Source organism: Hyperolius riggenbachi, chromosome 6 (genome assembly GCF_040937935.1).
Source record: "Hyperolius riggenbachi isolate aHypRig1 chromosome 6, aHypRig1.pri, whole genome shotgun sequence".
Lineage (NCBI taxonomy): Eukaryota > Metazoa > Chordata > Amphibia > Anura > Hyperoliidae > Hyperolius > Hyperolius riggenbachi.
The window spans coordinates 174,372,961-174,387,054 of NC_090651.1; the positions used below are offsets into that span (position 1 = coordinate 174,372,961).

At 43.6% G+C, this 14,094-nt stretch overlaps 1 protein-coding gene across 1 annotated transcript in view; it reads right to left on the reverse strand.

Annotated features, from left to right (window-relative positions):
• LOC137522609 (retinoic acid-induced protein 3-like) overlaps positions 1 to 14,094 on the reverse strand; it is a 110,004-nt gene that overhangs the window by 67,260 nt on the left and 28,650 nt on the right. The window contains exon 2 of the mRNA XM_068242688.1: positions 7,206 to 8,136. Coding sequence (XP_068098789.1) covers positions 7,206 to 8,112 — 907 coding nt within the window. The 5' untranslated portion in view covers positions 8,113 to 8,136. The remainder of the gene's footprint in view (positions 1 to 7,205; positions 8,137 to 14,094) is intronic.

A 14,094-nucleotide genomic window follows, 5' to 3' on the forward strand; every position in this document is an offset into this window, starting at 1 on the left:
TGTATGTGCCCATATAGCCATCCTATCCAGATCCTGTTGCAATATGACACTATCTTCCTGAGAGTTTATGATTCTGCACAATTTTGTATCATCTGCAAAAATAGCAACATTGCTCACTACTGCATCTACTAAGTCATTAATAAATAAATTGAAGAGCACTGGACCCAGTACAGACCCCTGTGGGACCCCACTGCTAACAGTCTCCCATTTTGAGTACGATCCATTGACCACAACTCTTTGTTTTCTGTCCATTAGCCAGTTCCCTATCCATGCACACAAACTCTTCCCCAGTCCTTGCATCCTCAACTTTTGCACCAGACTTCTGTGGGGAACAGTGTCGAAGGCCTTTGCAAAGTCCAAGTATATCACATCTCCAGCATTCCCAATATCCATATTAGCATTCACTACCTCATAAAAGCTGAGCATGTTAGTCAAACAGGACCTGTCTTTAGTAAACCCATGTTGATGCTGAGAAATAAGATTATTTTCTACTATGAAGTCATGTATAGTATCTCTTAGTAACCCCTCAAATAGTTTGCATACAACTGATGTTAAGCTTACAGGTCTATAATTTCCTGGATCAGATTTTTTGCCCTTCTTAAATAATGGGAAAACGTGGGCTGTACGCCAATCCACTGGGACTCTGCCAGTTGCAAGAGAGTCAAAAAGATAAGATAAAGGGGCTTAGCTATAACTGAACTTAATTCCCTTAGGACTCGAGGATACATGCCATCCGGGCCAGGTGCCTTGTCTATTTTTAATTTATTTAGTCTTGCCTTTACTTCTTCCTGCGTTAAGTATTTAATATTACAGTTAGAAGATTGAGACTCTTCTGCCTCTGTAATTTGCAACAGTGCTGTTTCCTTTGTGAGGACAGAAGCAAAGAAAGCATTTAATAACTCTGCCTTACCTTGGTCATCCACCATTGAGTTCCCACCCTCATCCTTTAGGAGTCCTATACAGTCAACCTTTCTTTTTTTAGAGTTGATGTACTTGTAAAACTTTTTTGGGTTAGATTTGATATCCCTAGCGATTTGATTTTCAGCTTCGATCTTTGCCAGCCTAATTTCTTTTTTACAATTTTTATTGCACTCCTTACAATTGCTTAGTGCAGCCTCGGTCCCCTCCTGTTTTAGGACCTTATAGGCATTCCTTTTCCTCTTCATTTTATCCCTAACCTTTCTATTCATCCATAGAGGCCTTTTTTTATTCCTAGACATTTTGTTTCCATATGGGATATACATACTACAATATTGATTGAGAATATGTTTAAAAGCTTGCCATTTCCCTTCAGTGTCCTCCCCTTGTAGTACATTATCCCAGTTCACCAAACTTAGTGCCTGCCTAATTTGATTGAACTTTGCTTTTCTAAAATTCATAGTTTTAGTGGTCCCGCTGCCCCGTGGCCTATCAGTCACCAGATCACACGTTATCATGTTGTGATCACTATTTCCCAAATGTTCTTGAACCTGCACATTTGATACATTATCTGGTCTATTAGAAATGATCAGATCCAGTAACGCATTCATTTCTTTGTGCTATTTTATATTAACCAGCATTTATGGATATGATTCAGGTTCAGTTAAGCTTCATTTTTTTAGTGAAGGGTGTTTGTATATTTATGATTTTATTACACAGTTGCTCTTTGTTGTATTTTTTCCTGAGGAAGCCGACTGTGGTCCCGCAAAATGTGTTGCAGTTTGTTTTTGGAGTACGAAATAAATGTTGAACTTTTGCTGAACATCCCAGTGTATGTCTTCCATGGGGAGGTAAGTCCACCAATTACTACATTTTTAAAAGGTTTTTAATAATTTTATTCTATTTTGGCACCTCTGTATCCTACCAAAAACATTATATAAAACTAGTCAGTGTCATACAGTTGTGTCCTAGAACTTTTGTAAAGCATAATAAGAAGGATATAAACTGTAATGCATAAAACAGAAAAGAATAATACTAAATAATACTAAATTAGTGATTCAGTCATTTACAACAATAATTAAAAATTACATGATTTCAAAACTAATTGTAAAATTTTAAAGTTTTAAAGTTTTAGTAATACATCCATTTGTCAGATAGGGAAATATCAAATGACAGAATTTATTAATGAAGATTTGAGATTAGATTTCTGCACATGCCTACATAGGTAGGCATCTGCTTTGCATGGGAGTTACAAATGGAGTAGGAAAACTGCATAAAAGCAAACTGTACATGAAAAAGGGTCTATTTACAAACTCTTGTCATACATAATCAGCTCACCTTACTTGTTAACTAAAGATTTATCTCTTTTTATCTTCCTTAACCCTTAAATTAGGTATTCTTATTAAGTTCCTCTTGGATTACTCACTTTATCTGGTCATCTCATTAATTAGCTCTCAGTGTCTATTTATCTCAGCAATTATCTCTCATTATGTGCTTATCTCATCCTTATCTGTGTATGTCACCAATTAGTTATCCTAATAGTTGAGGTGAAAAACAAATTAGGTGAAGCTACTCATTAGAGTGGGGCTGCAAAAGTACTAAGGAGTCAGGACTGCTGTTGACTAGGGACTGCACATGAGGGTGATGCTGCACATTGTAAATGGAATTGGACTGCCTAAATGGAAGGGGGTACAGTACAACACAGTTAAGCTGGCCATACAGAGTAGTTGTGTTTAAAAATAATTCAGTTTTGTAGGTACATGAGTTTAGACTCATTGCTACTCATCTGTTTTTCATCCTTGCACAATAAACCAGCAACAATCATCAGAAATCATGCAAAAGCAATGTCCTGTGTATGCCTCTACGCAAATTTGGTGGTGGGACGCTGAAAAGAGCAGTGAAATTCGACGCTGGATCATGGACATTTTAGTTATGCTGGGATTACACTGTTCTTTTTTTGAGGTGATTAGATGGTTCGATATATAATTTCCAACATGTCCGATCTCCCTTTCGATCCTTTTACTGCTCGATTTCTGATAGAAGTGAATGGAAAAAGAAAAGAAAAACGAGCAGAAGATAAGAGAATCGACTGCAAACTTGAGCGGCAAAAACTGTCGAGAGGAGAATCGAGAGCCAGAAATGAACCGTGTATTCCCAGCATTACACTACTAGCAACTCAGGGCAGTAGGGAGGCCAGGGAGCACAGCCCAGGGCAGCCCAACACAAGAAGCCTGATGCCCCTGCAGAGGATGAGGCCTGCTTGCTTAGTTTGTAGCTAGCAGTGGCCCTGCATTCAATTATAATGACAGTCAACCAAACAAAAACAAAAAAACTTGCTAGATTCCTCTGTCTCTACAGTAGACTATCCACCGTGGGGTGGATATAGATGGTACTTAAAATGCATTTTTACGGTCAACAAAGCTCATAATCTGCTGTTGACCACAATTCTGTGTTGACTGTAAGGATTCCATTCAACATATTGCAGCCTAGAAATGCACGCACTGCTTCAAAATGCCAGACACTGCATTGGTGTGAATGTGCACATTGTATCTTGTACAAATGTCAAACCAACAGCAGTTTGGGGGTATCACTGAGCGGTGAGTTCTATTTTCGAACACTGATTGTATAAACAAACCTTTGTGATATATTTTCTATATACTGTAGGAATATTGTCTGTAAGGGATATATACTCCTACACAGACGTTACACAGTTTGGTCTCAAATCACAGAGAGTTTGGATATTTGAACGTTTCCTTTTACTGTTAAGGTGCCAATACATGGTACAATTTTTTATTCTTTTTCGAATAGATAATTTAGTTTGATTATTCCGTTAGATCGAATATAAAAATATTTCCAGCATGTCCGATCAGATTTTTCTCAAAAAAACAGGATAATCATTTGAATTTCTTGATTGAAAAAAAAATATTTTCGACTTTCATTCGATTTGATCATTTAGATCGAATAAACGGGAAAATCTAACGTTTTTATTTTATCGTGTAAGGGCACCAAAAGGCCGGTTTTACAGCTGGCCATAGCGTTGCGGGGCAATGCTTCGCCCACATTGCATCACACCCCAACACCAAAGACTACATTCATATAACCCTGCAGCAGAGTGCGCTGACAGGGTCATATGCATAGCATCGCCTCTCCGCACACCCTTTGCCACTCCTTGCACAGTGATGTACTCCCTGCTGGACTGGAAGTACGTCACTGGGATTCCCGGGTTTCCCATTGTATTTGTGTTGTTCTGCTCATGCGCACAGCACCGCAGCCACCAACAATTTTACAATTTTGCGTCACCCATTCACTTCCATGCATTCCATTGCCGTGGAAGTCCGACGGTGAAGTGCAGTTGTCCTTGCGGTGAATTGTCGGCCGATTGAGAGCTTCCGGTTTAACATGATGTGACAGGGTACGTGTGCTAGGGCCCAAAGACTTTATTGCTGTTGCATTACCCCTGTGTGCAGAAAGGGTAATGCAACTCAATGACACCAGTGCAGTGTAAAAGGTGCCTAAAATTTTCTCCATCAATTTAGAAATGGCAGTTTGTTATATTATGTCCAACAGTGGCATAGCAATAGGGGTTGCAGAGGTAGCAACCACATTGAGGCCCTTGGGTCAGAAGGGCCCCGAGGGGCCCTCCCTCAAGCAAAACATCAACTCTCCACTGGCCCTGTGCTGGTAATAATCACCTGTATAGATGCCTTAAACAGTAGTAATCATTACTACTGCACCTCTGACACTGTGGAAATCCTTGGCAGGTTTTGGTATGCACTATCAATTGTTATGTATAGCGTGCTTGGGGGGGCCCCATGTAAAACTTGCCCCGGGGCCCATAGCGCCTTAGCTACGCCACTGATTTCCAACAAGTGACACAATTGCAGATGAATGAACACAATTGCAGTATAAACTTCTGTTATTTTTGTACAGTCTTACTGTGTTTTATTAGGATGAGCTAAGTGCAAAACAACATAGAAACCAATAAGTTCACTAAAAGAAAGATCAGTGCAATTTGCCTTCTTAAAACAGAAGGTATTTGCAATCATTTACTGTAGCTTTAAGTGAGCTACTGTGGTTTCCCACAATGCATCACTACTGATGCAAATTATATCTGCCCCGAAGACAGACTTACATCCAGAACCGCAGGTGTATTACAAGTCTATCTATCTACAGTGCTGCCCATAATTATTCATACCCCCGGCATGACTAAAAAATTACTTTTATTCAACCAGCAAGTAATTTTTTGACTGTAAATTACATAGGTGTCTCCCAAAAGATAGTAAGACAATGTGCAAGAGGCATTATTGTGGGAAAAAACATTTCTCAGCTTTTATTTACATTTCAGCAAAAAGTGTCCAGTCTAAAATTATTCATATCCTTCACAAACTGTCTCAGTCTGTGAGAAAATCCAAAGTTCTATACCATTCCAAATAGTCCAAGCTGTTCTTATGCTAGGATCACACGATGCATTTTTTCGGTCGATTTTCCGTTCGATCGATTTTCAATTTGTTTTTCTGGTTGATTTCCCGCTCGATTCTCTTTTCTTTTCTTATCAATTTCCATTCACTTCTATGAGAAATCCACCAGAACAACGAGCGAAAATAATATCCGACATGACGGAAATTATCTATCGAACCATCTATATAACACAAAATTGTATGGTGTGTTCCTAGCATAAAGCATCCTAATTATCCTGATTAATTTGCAACAGTTGTTTTAATCAACTCAGCAGGTGAAAAACAGCAGCTCTCTGCAGTTAGTTTATAGACAGTCATGGCTAAGACAAAGGAGCTCAGTGAGGACCTGCGGCTGCGCATTGTGGCTGCTCACAAGTCAGGAAAGGGCTACAAGGTCATTTCTAAATGTTTTCAAGCTCCAGTGGCTACAGTGCAAATTATTATTGAAAAATACAAGATGTTCTGCACTGTAGAAAATCTCAGAGGATGTGTTCGGAAGCCAAAAGTGACACCTGTGCTGGCCAGGAGGATAGTGAGAGAGAAAAAACACAAAATCCAGTCTCCTCACCTCAAGCTAGGACATTTAAACACTTGCAGAAGGACGGTAAGGATATGTGCTGTTTTGCTTGCCACACCCCATCCAGCACCTCCCTATTACATCTGCAAGTGTTTAAATGTCCTAGCTTGAGGTGAGGAGCCTGGATTTTGTGTTTTTTATCGTATTTGAACCTTGTGGCTGGACCTTGTAGCGGTGGCTGGAAAGTGTAATGGTTAAGGGCTCTGCCTCTGACACAGGAGAACTGGGTTCGAATCTCGGCTCTGCCTGTTCAGTAAGCCAGCCATATATATATATACAGTATGTATATATATATATATATATATATATATATATACTATATATATATATATATATATATATATATATTCGGATTTGTGTGTAGGTTTGTATGTAAAAGCGCCTTGAACGATTTCATGTAAACTTGTTATACAGATTCCTTACTAACTGGGAAGATATGTTCTGGGCGTCTCACGTTTCCCTTGCACACCTGGGCAGAACCACAAACCGCTAATCAGATTTCACCCACTCATGTGAATGGAAAAAATGTAAAAGGCTGCTTGAAAAGGCTCTTGCTAATACAATGCTATGGGGGGATTTTTTAATCAAACTTGGTCATCGAGTGTCTGTTAAGGACAAGGTTAGAAAAAGTGAGTGGAGCCAACAACAGCCAAAAGCCTACCGCTAGTACATATATAAAACCGGGCATTTGTATGTGTGTGTGTACGTTTGTGCGTGTATGTGCCGCGATCACTCGAAAACGCCTTGGCTGGTTTCAACAAAACTTGCTATAGTTTGCAATCAATCCTGCAGAACCCTATGGAAGTGGATGTGGCCCAGAAATCATCATGAATCATGCTCTAGAAAGCTAGGTTATCAGACAGTTCTGCATGGAACCTGGATAGCCACTCCAAATGACAGTATTCGTTAGCAGTGTTCTCTAACTCTGTAATCAAATGTTTTATGTAACAGCCTTTCCTCGAGGGTTCCTAGGTTGGTTGTCACAAATTGCTTTGTTTTATCTGCTATGATAATGTAATAAGAGTGATGATAATCCCACATTTACAGCCGAGCCATTGTATCTCCCCCCACCGTATAGATCAACGAAAGACCACAGGCTTTAGCAGTAAGATATTTTTGCCTCATTGTTTATATGATTTCTGTCAATTGGGGAAAGTGGACAGCTGAGGTTTAACATTTCTGAAACTCCACAAATAGCTTATAATTTCACAACTGTTTGACATTTAAAACATGTATACAAAAAAGAAACCTACCTTGGGTGCAATCTTCTTGTGTAAATACCCGATTGTCTACTCCTACAGCTTGCCGAAGAAGACGTGGTTGAGCTTGAGTTTTTTCTTGGGCACAATCTGACTGGTGTCTTGTCATCAAGCAAAGTTCTGGCACCATGTAAAATAAGAGGAAAACCCAACCATTTGCCACCAGAGCGATGGCTATTACTGGGTCATCCCACTCATGGCTGTGACCAAGAGAGGCGTTTCCTCTGAGCAGCATGACAATCCAGGTAACCCAAATGCCAATAGATAAAAACATGGTGATATAAATATGTGCACTGTGTCTCTTCCAGTATTTGCAGGGCCCACACATGCTAATCATTGAGACCAGAAAAGCAAGTGCAATTAGCAGCAAAACATAAATTAATATGAGCACAAAGTCATTATTTCGATCATTTAGATTTGCCGTGGTACGATCACACTGACTCATGTTCCGTCCCAGGTAAATTGCTACATACAAAATAGCAATTATTATCTGCACAAGTGATAGGGCGATGACAGTAAGTAGCATCACCCACCATGACATGCCAAGTCCACCCCTAACAAGTCTTACCAGTTTGCTAGCATGAACCAAAAGGCTTGAAAAACACATGGCAAAGAGGACTCCAAAAAGGAAAAACCGTGTTGGACATGTTTGGCGATTCAGTTGTATGATGAAAGCAAAAGTAAGACCAAAGATTCCAAGTGTGCCAATGAGGAAAATAAACTGGATTGGAACTATTGCACGCTTAGCATTATTACAAATACGAGGCACCATAATGACAAGTGCAAATATTAGTGCAAGTGTAAAAAGAAATCCAGCAGATGCTAAAGTTTCCAAAACAATGCCCCATGCAGCCTGTGCATCACACAGAAATCTGTAATCTTCTGCAACATTACACGCCATTTTGAAGGAAGTCTGTAGTAAGACCTGTAAAAAGAATAAGTACAAACCATATTAATTAGTGATGAGCAGAGATTACGCCTATGTGTAATTACGCATCGTAATTCACAATTATACATCCTAATTGTAATACAACATTTTTGGAAAAATTGTAATTCATTTCATATGTTATTGTAATATTTCATAATTTTGCATAATTTTGTGCCAACTTTAGAGATTAATAGCAAAGCCCCCATACATACTATTGCTACCAAAATTGCTACATATGTTAAGGAGAATAGAGATGGCCCGAACGGTTCAACCACGAACCAATTTGCGCAAACTTCGGTGGTTCGCGTTCGCAGTGAACCACGAACTATATGCAAATTCGACCCACCCCCTATACTACAACATTAGGCTCAACTTTGACCCTCTTCATCACAGTCAGCAGACACATAGTAGCCAATCAGGCTACACTCCCTCCTGGAGCCCCCCCCCCTTATGAAAGGAAGGCAGCGTCAGCCATTTCCCTCACTCAAGTGGCTGCAGTAATTAGAGAAGGGAGAGGGACCTGCTGTAGACATATGGAAAGCTTAGTTAAGCTCTTGTTAGGCTTGTTAGCTTGCTCCTTGCTGATACTTATTGCTAAAAAGCACCCCTCAACAGCTCTTTTGAGAGCTAATGTTGTTCTTGTGATCTTTTGTGTGTGTCCCACAGACACTTGCATACACAGCCCTGTCAGTCAGTCGCAGCCGGCCCTTGGCCCTTTGCTCCCTTGCTAATTCCTACTGTGCCACTGCCAGTCCCAGAACATTCAGTGCCTACCTTTTCACTGCACGTGTGTGACAGGCAGCTGCACATTTGTAATACCAATCTCTGCTTACCTATTCATGTTTACTACACCTGCATGACAGAAGCACGCAGTGTTATATACCAGTCACTGCACCTGTTCACGGTACCTGTGTGTGAGACAGCTGCACATTTGGAATACTAATCACTGCATACCTGTTCATGTTTACTGCAGCTGCGTGACATAAGCACGCAGTGTTATATACCAGTCACTGCACCTCACGGTACCTGTGTGTGTGACAGCTGCACATTTTTAATACCAATCACTGCATACCTGTTCATGTTTACTGCACCTACGTGACAGAAGCATGCAATGTTATTTACCATTCACTGCACCTGTTCACGGTACCTGTGTGTGTGACAGCTGCACATTGTATTGATACCAGTCACTGCATACCTGTTCAGTGCACCTACGTGAGCGCACGCAGTGTTATATTATATACCAGTCACTGCATACCTGTTCACGGTACCTGTGTGTGTGACAGCTGCACATTTGTAATACTAGTCGCTGCATACCTGTTCAGGGTACCTATGTGTGTGTGTCATGTGTGTGTGTCTGCACATTTGTAATACCAGTCCGTGCATACCTGTTCACTGCACCTGTGTGACAGCTGCACATTGTATTGTGAGCTGAGCTTAGGGAGACGCACGCTGCTGAGTGAGGAGATTGGCAGGGGATGCGCAGGAGGCGACCGCAGCTGCAAACGAGATTGTAACTATGATGTGCTTTTATACAAGTTTCTTTTATGTACGTGGATTTTAATCCGGGCCATTTGGGCGCTTTATTTAACTGTTTTACACTATGAGGAGTTGTATTTCTTATGCTTTTAGACGCTGACTTATGGGATTTGATACGCTGTATGCAAAGACATTGAGAAGAGGAAAATGTGGGGGGGGGGGGGTGATCTCCCTTTCCTATTGGTGACAGCCTACCCACCTCAGAGTCTTTTTGAGCACATGGGTGTTGTGTTAAAGCGTTGCTCGCCATGAGGGATCCCCTCTCTATGTTTGCTTATATTTAAGGTTCTGGACCTGACAAGTTTAACTCATTTTCCGCTGCTATTGTGGCTGGATCTATTGTGGGAACTCTATTCTCAATCTATAGCATGCTGCCTGGAGTGACTGGTGGAAAAAAAGGACACTGAGCGCAGTTTCATTTGATAAGAATTGTATTGTAATACCAGTCACTGCATACCTTTCACTGCATCTGTGTGACTGCACATTGTATTAGTCAAGTCCGTGCATACCTTTCACTTCATCCCCACCGATATGGACAAAACAACAGGCAGAGGCAGACCCAAAGGCAGGCCATTTGGCAGGTCTGTTCGAGGTCATGCTGACGTGATTTCGTGCGGCCCTGGACCAAAGTACAGTGCTCAGAAGAAGGCATGTCCCATCAACCCCCAAGATTGTCAGGACGTGTTTGACTATTTAACACAGAACACCTCATCTTCCGCAGCCACCAGCACTACTGCAAGCACCACATCCGCTACATTTGACACTTTGCAGGAGTTATTTGGTGGGGAATTCACTGATTCACAGCCATTATTGTTACAACAAGATGAAAGCGCTAAGCAAGTTACACCACCTCATATGTCTGCGTTAGGCGGCACTATGGATGTAAGGTGTGAGGAGGAGGATGATGAAGTACCTGCTGTTGGTGCAGTTTTGGAGTTGTCTGATACAAGCGAAGCTGGGGAGGATGATTATGATGATGATACTGCCATGGATGCCACATGGGATCCTAATAGACAAGATGACCAAGGGGACATTTCAGAGGGGGAGTCAGAAAGGAGTAGGAGGAGACGAGTTGCTGAAAGAAGCAGGCGGAGCTTGTCGTCAGAGACAGCTGGTGGCAGTGTCCGGTGCCATGTATCGCCACCTATGGACAGCCAGCCAACATGCCCTTCTTCGTCAGCTGCTGACGCCACCATAGTGCCATCACCCCAGGGCTCAGCGGTGTGGAAATTTTTTTGTGTGCCTGCCTCAGATATGAGCAATGACATCTGTACTCTCTGCCACCAAAAATTTAGCTGTGGAAAGGCCAACACCCGCGTAGGGACAACTGCCTTACGAAGGCACATGGAGAAAAGGCACAAACTGCAATGTGAAGACCACCTGAGGAAAAGCAGCACACAAAAGCAAAGCCACCCTCCTTCTCCTCTTCCTCCTTCAGGTGCATCATCTTCAGCCACTTTCTCCCTTGCACCTTCACAGCCACCCTCCTCCACTCCGCCTCTCACCTTGAGCGGTTCCTGCTCCTCTGTCCACAGCAGCAGCCAGGTGTCCGTGAGGAAAATCTTTGATTGAAAGAAGCCAATGTCTGCCAGTCACCCCCTTGCCCGGTGTCTGACAGCTGGCTTGGCGAAACTGTTAGCTCGCCAGCTGTTACCATACCAGCTGGTGGACTCTGAGTCCTTCCGAAAATTTGTGGCCATTGGGACACTGCAGTGGAAGATACCAGGCCGCAATTATTTCTCAAAAAAGACGATACCCAAACTGTACTATGAAGTTGAAAGGCAAGTGGTGTCATCTCTGGCACACAGCGTTGGGTCAAGGGTCCATCTGACCACGGATGCCTGGTCTGCCAAGCACGGTCAGGGCAGGTACATTACTTACACAGCCCATTGGGTCAACCTGGTGACCGCTGGCAAGCAGGGAGTACGTGGCTGTGCAGCAGACCAACTTGTGACACCTCTATGGCTTGCAGGCAGGCCTGCTGCCACCTCCTCTCCTTCTCCTCCTACTACATCCTCTTCACTGTCATCCTCCTCCTTGGCTGAGTGGCAGTGCTACTCTACTGGTGCTGCGATCTCCTCTCCAGCTAAACAGCCCCAGCTCCCCAGGGCCTATGCTGCATGCCAGGTACGACAGTGTCACCATCTTAGACATGTCTTGCCTCAAAGCGTAGAGTCACACTGGAGTAGCTCTCCTGGCTGCTCTTAACAAACAGGTGGATCAGTGGCTGACCCCGTACCAACTGGAGATCGGCAACGTGGTGTGTGACAATGGCAGCAATCTCATTTCGGCTTTGAATTTGGGAAGGTTGACACGTGCCCAGCATGGCACATGTGCTGAAACTAATAATTCAAAGATTTGTGTGTAAGTACCCAGACTTACAGGACGTCCTGAAGCAGTCCAGGAAGGTGTGTGGGCATTTCAGGTGGTCTTATACGGCCATGGCACGCTTGGCCGATATTCAGCGGAGAAACAACTTGCCGGTGAGGCGCTTGATTTGTGATAGCCCGACTCGCTGGAATTCAACACTCCTGATGTTTAACCGCCTGCTACAACAAGAGAAAGCCGTCAACCAGTATCTCTATAACTACAGTAAAAAGACATGTTCTGGGGAGATGGGGATGTTCTGGCCGAAGTACTGGACAGTCATGCGAAATGCCTGCAGGCTCATGCGGCTGTTTGAGGAGGTGGCAAACATGGTGAGTCACAGTGAAGGTGCCATCAGCGACTTGATCCCATATGCTTTCTTCCGGGAGCGTGCAGTGCGTAGAGTTGTAGATCAAGCTGTGGAGGAGCATGAACAGGAACAGGAGGAAAAGTTGTGGGATCAATTCTCAGCAGAACCAGATGTTTCCTCAACACCTGAGGCAGCACAGAGGGGGAGGAGGAGGAGGAAGAGTCGTGTGGGGAAGAGGAGTCAGATGATGGGGAAGGTGTTTTTTTTTAGGAGGAGGCGGAAGAACAACTGCAGCAGGTGTCGCAGGGGGCTTGTGCTGCTCAACTTTCCCGTGGTATTATTTGTAGCTGGGGGAAGGAGGAGAACTTACCTGACATCACTGAGGAAGAGCAAGAGGAGATGGATGGTACGTCTGCATCCAAATTTGTGTAGATGGCGGCTTTAATGCTGTCCAGCCTGTTGAGGGACCTCCGTATAAAAAACTCAAGGGGAATGACCAGTACTGGGTGGTCACGCTACTGGACCCTTTGTGGTATAAGCACAAAGTGGCTGAAGGCAGAAAGGATGCAGCACTTGCAGAACAAGCTGGCAACTATGCTTTACAGTGCGTTTAAGGGTGATGCCACAGCACAACGGAATAAAGGTACCACTGCCAGTAATCCTTCTCCCATGTCCACACAGGCAAGGACAGGACTCTCCAGCGATTTCCTGGTGATGTCTGACATGTGGACATTCTTTAGTCCAATGCCTCACCTTAGCCCTTCCGGATTCACCCTCCACCAATGCCTCGACCGGCAGGTAGCTGACTACCTGGCCTTAAGTCTAGATGTAGACACTGTGAGCAGCGATGAACCCCTGGACTACTGGGTGTGCAGGCTTGACCTGTGGCCAGAGCTGTCACAATTTGCCATCCAATTTCTGTCTTGCCCTGCCTCAAGCATCCTGTCAGAAAGGACTTTCAGCGCAGCTGGAGGCATTGTCACTGAGAAGAGAAGTAGCCGAGGTCACAAAAGTGTTCAGTACCTCACCTTTATCAAAATGAATGAGGCATGGATCCCGGAGGGCTACTGCCCGCCCGAAGACTAAGTCAGTCCCCACACACAGCATCTCTGCCTGCACGTTATGTGACTGCCTGCCCCAAGACTAAGTCGGTCCCCACACAGCATCTCTGCCTGCAGGCCACTTGACTGCCTTCTCTGCCACCACCAACAGGGTCCAGGACTCCAGGCAGATTCCTGAATTTATAAAGCCACTGCTAGCAGCGGCCGCTATAATAATTTTTCTGGTGCGTGTACATGCCTGCCTAATTTTTCTGGCTGCACTGCGGCTGCAACAACAAAACAAAAGGCATGTACATGTGTCAATTCCTCTTCATGATCGTTACCTTGTGAAGGGGCTTGTGTATCACAATGAACCAATGACTGCCGGCTATATGAGTGTCTCCGGGGGGGCACACCCAAGACAATAAGGTCGTTGCTTCATTGTGGACAGACCAAATTTTATCAGCTGGACAGTCACTGTTGTTCTGTCTTTGAGCTACCTCAGCCCGGCGACCATATGGGCTTGAAAACAGCTATCGTCTGCACTCTGGCCATGGTGCGCACCAGTCCAGCACGGCCGTCACTACACAAACAGCTGTTTGCGGTGCGTTACACGTGACTTTGGTCTGTCAGTGTGAAGCAGTACACTAATAACACTACCTTATTGATGTATACATATGCAAGATGTTTTAACCTCCTTGG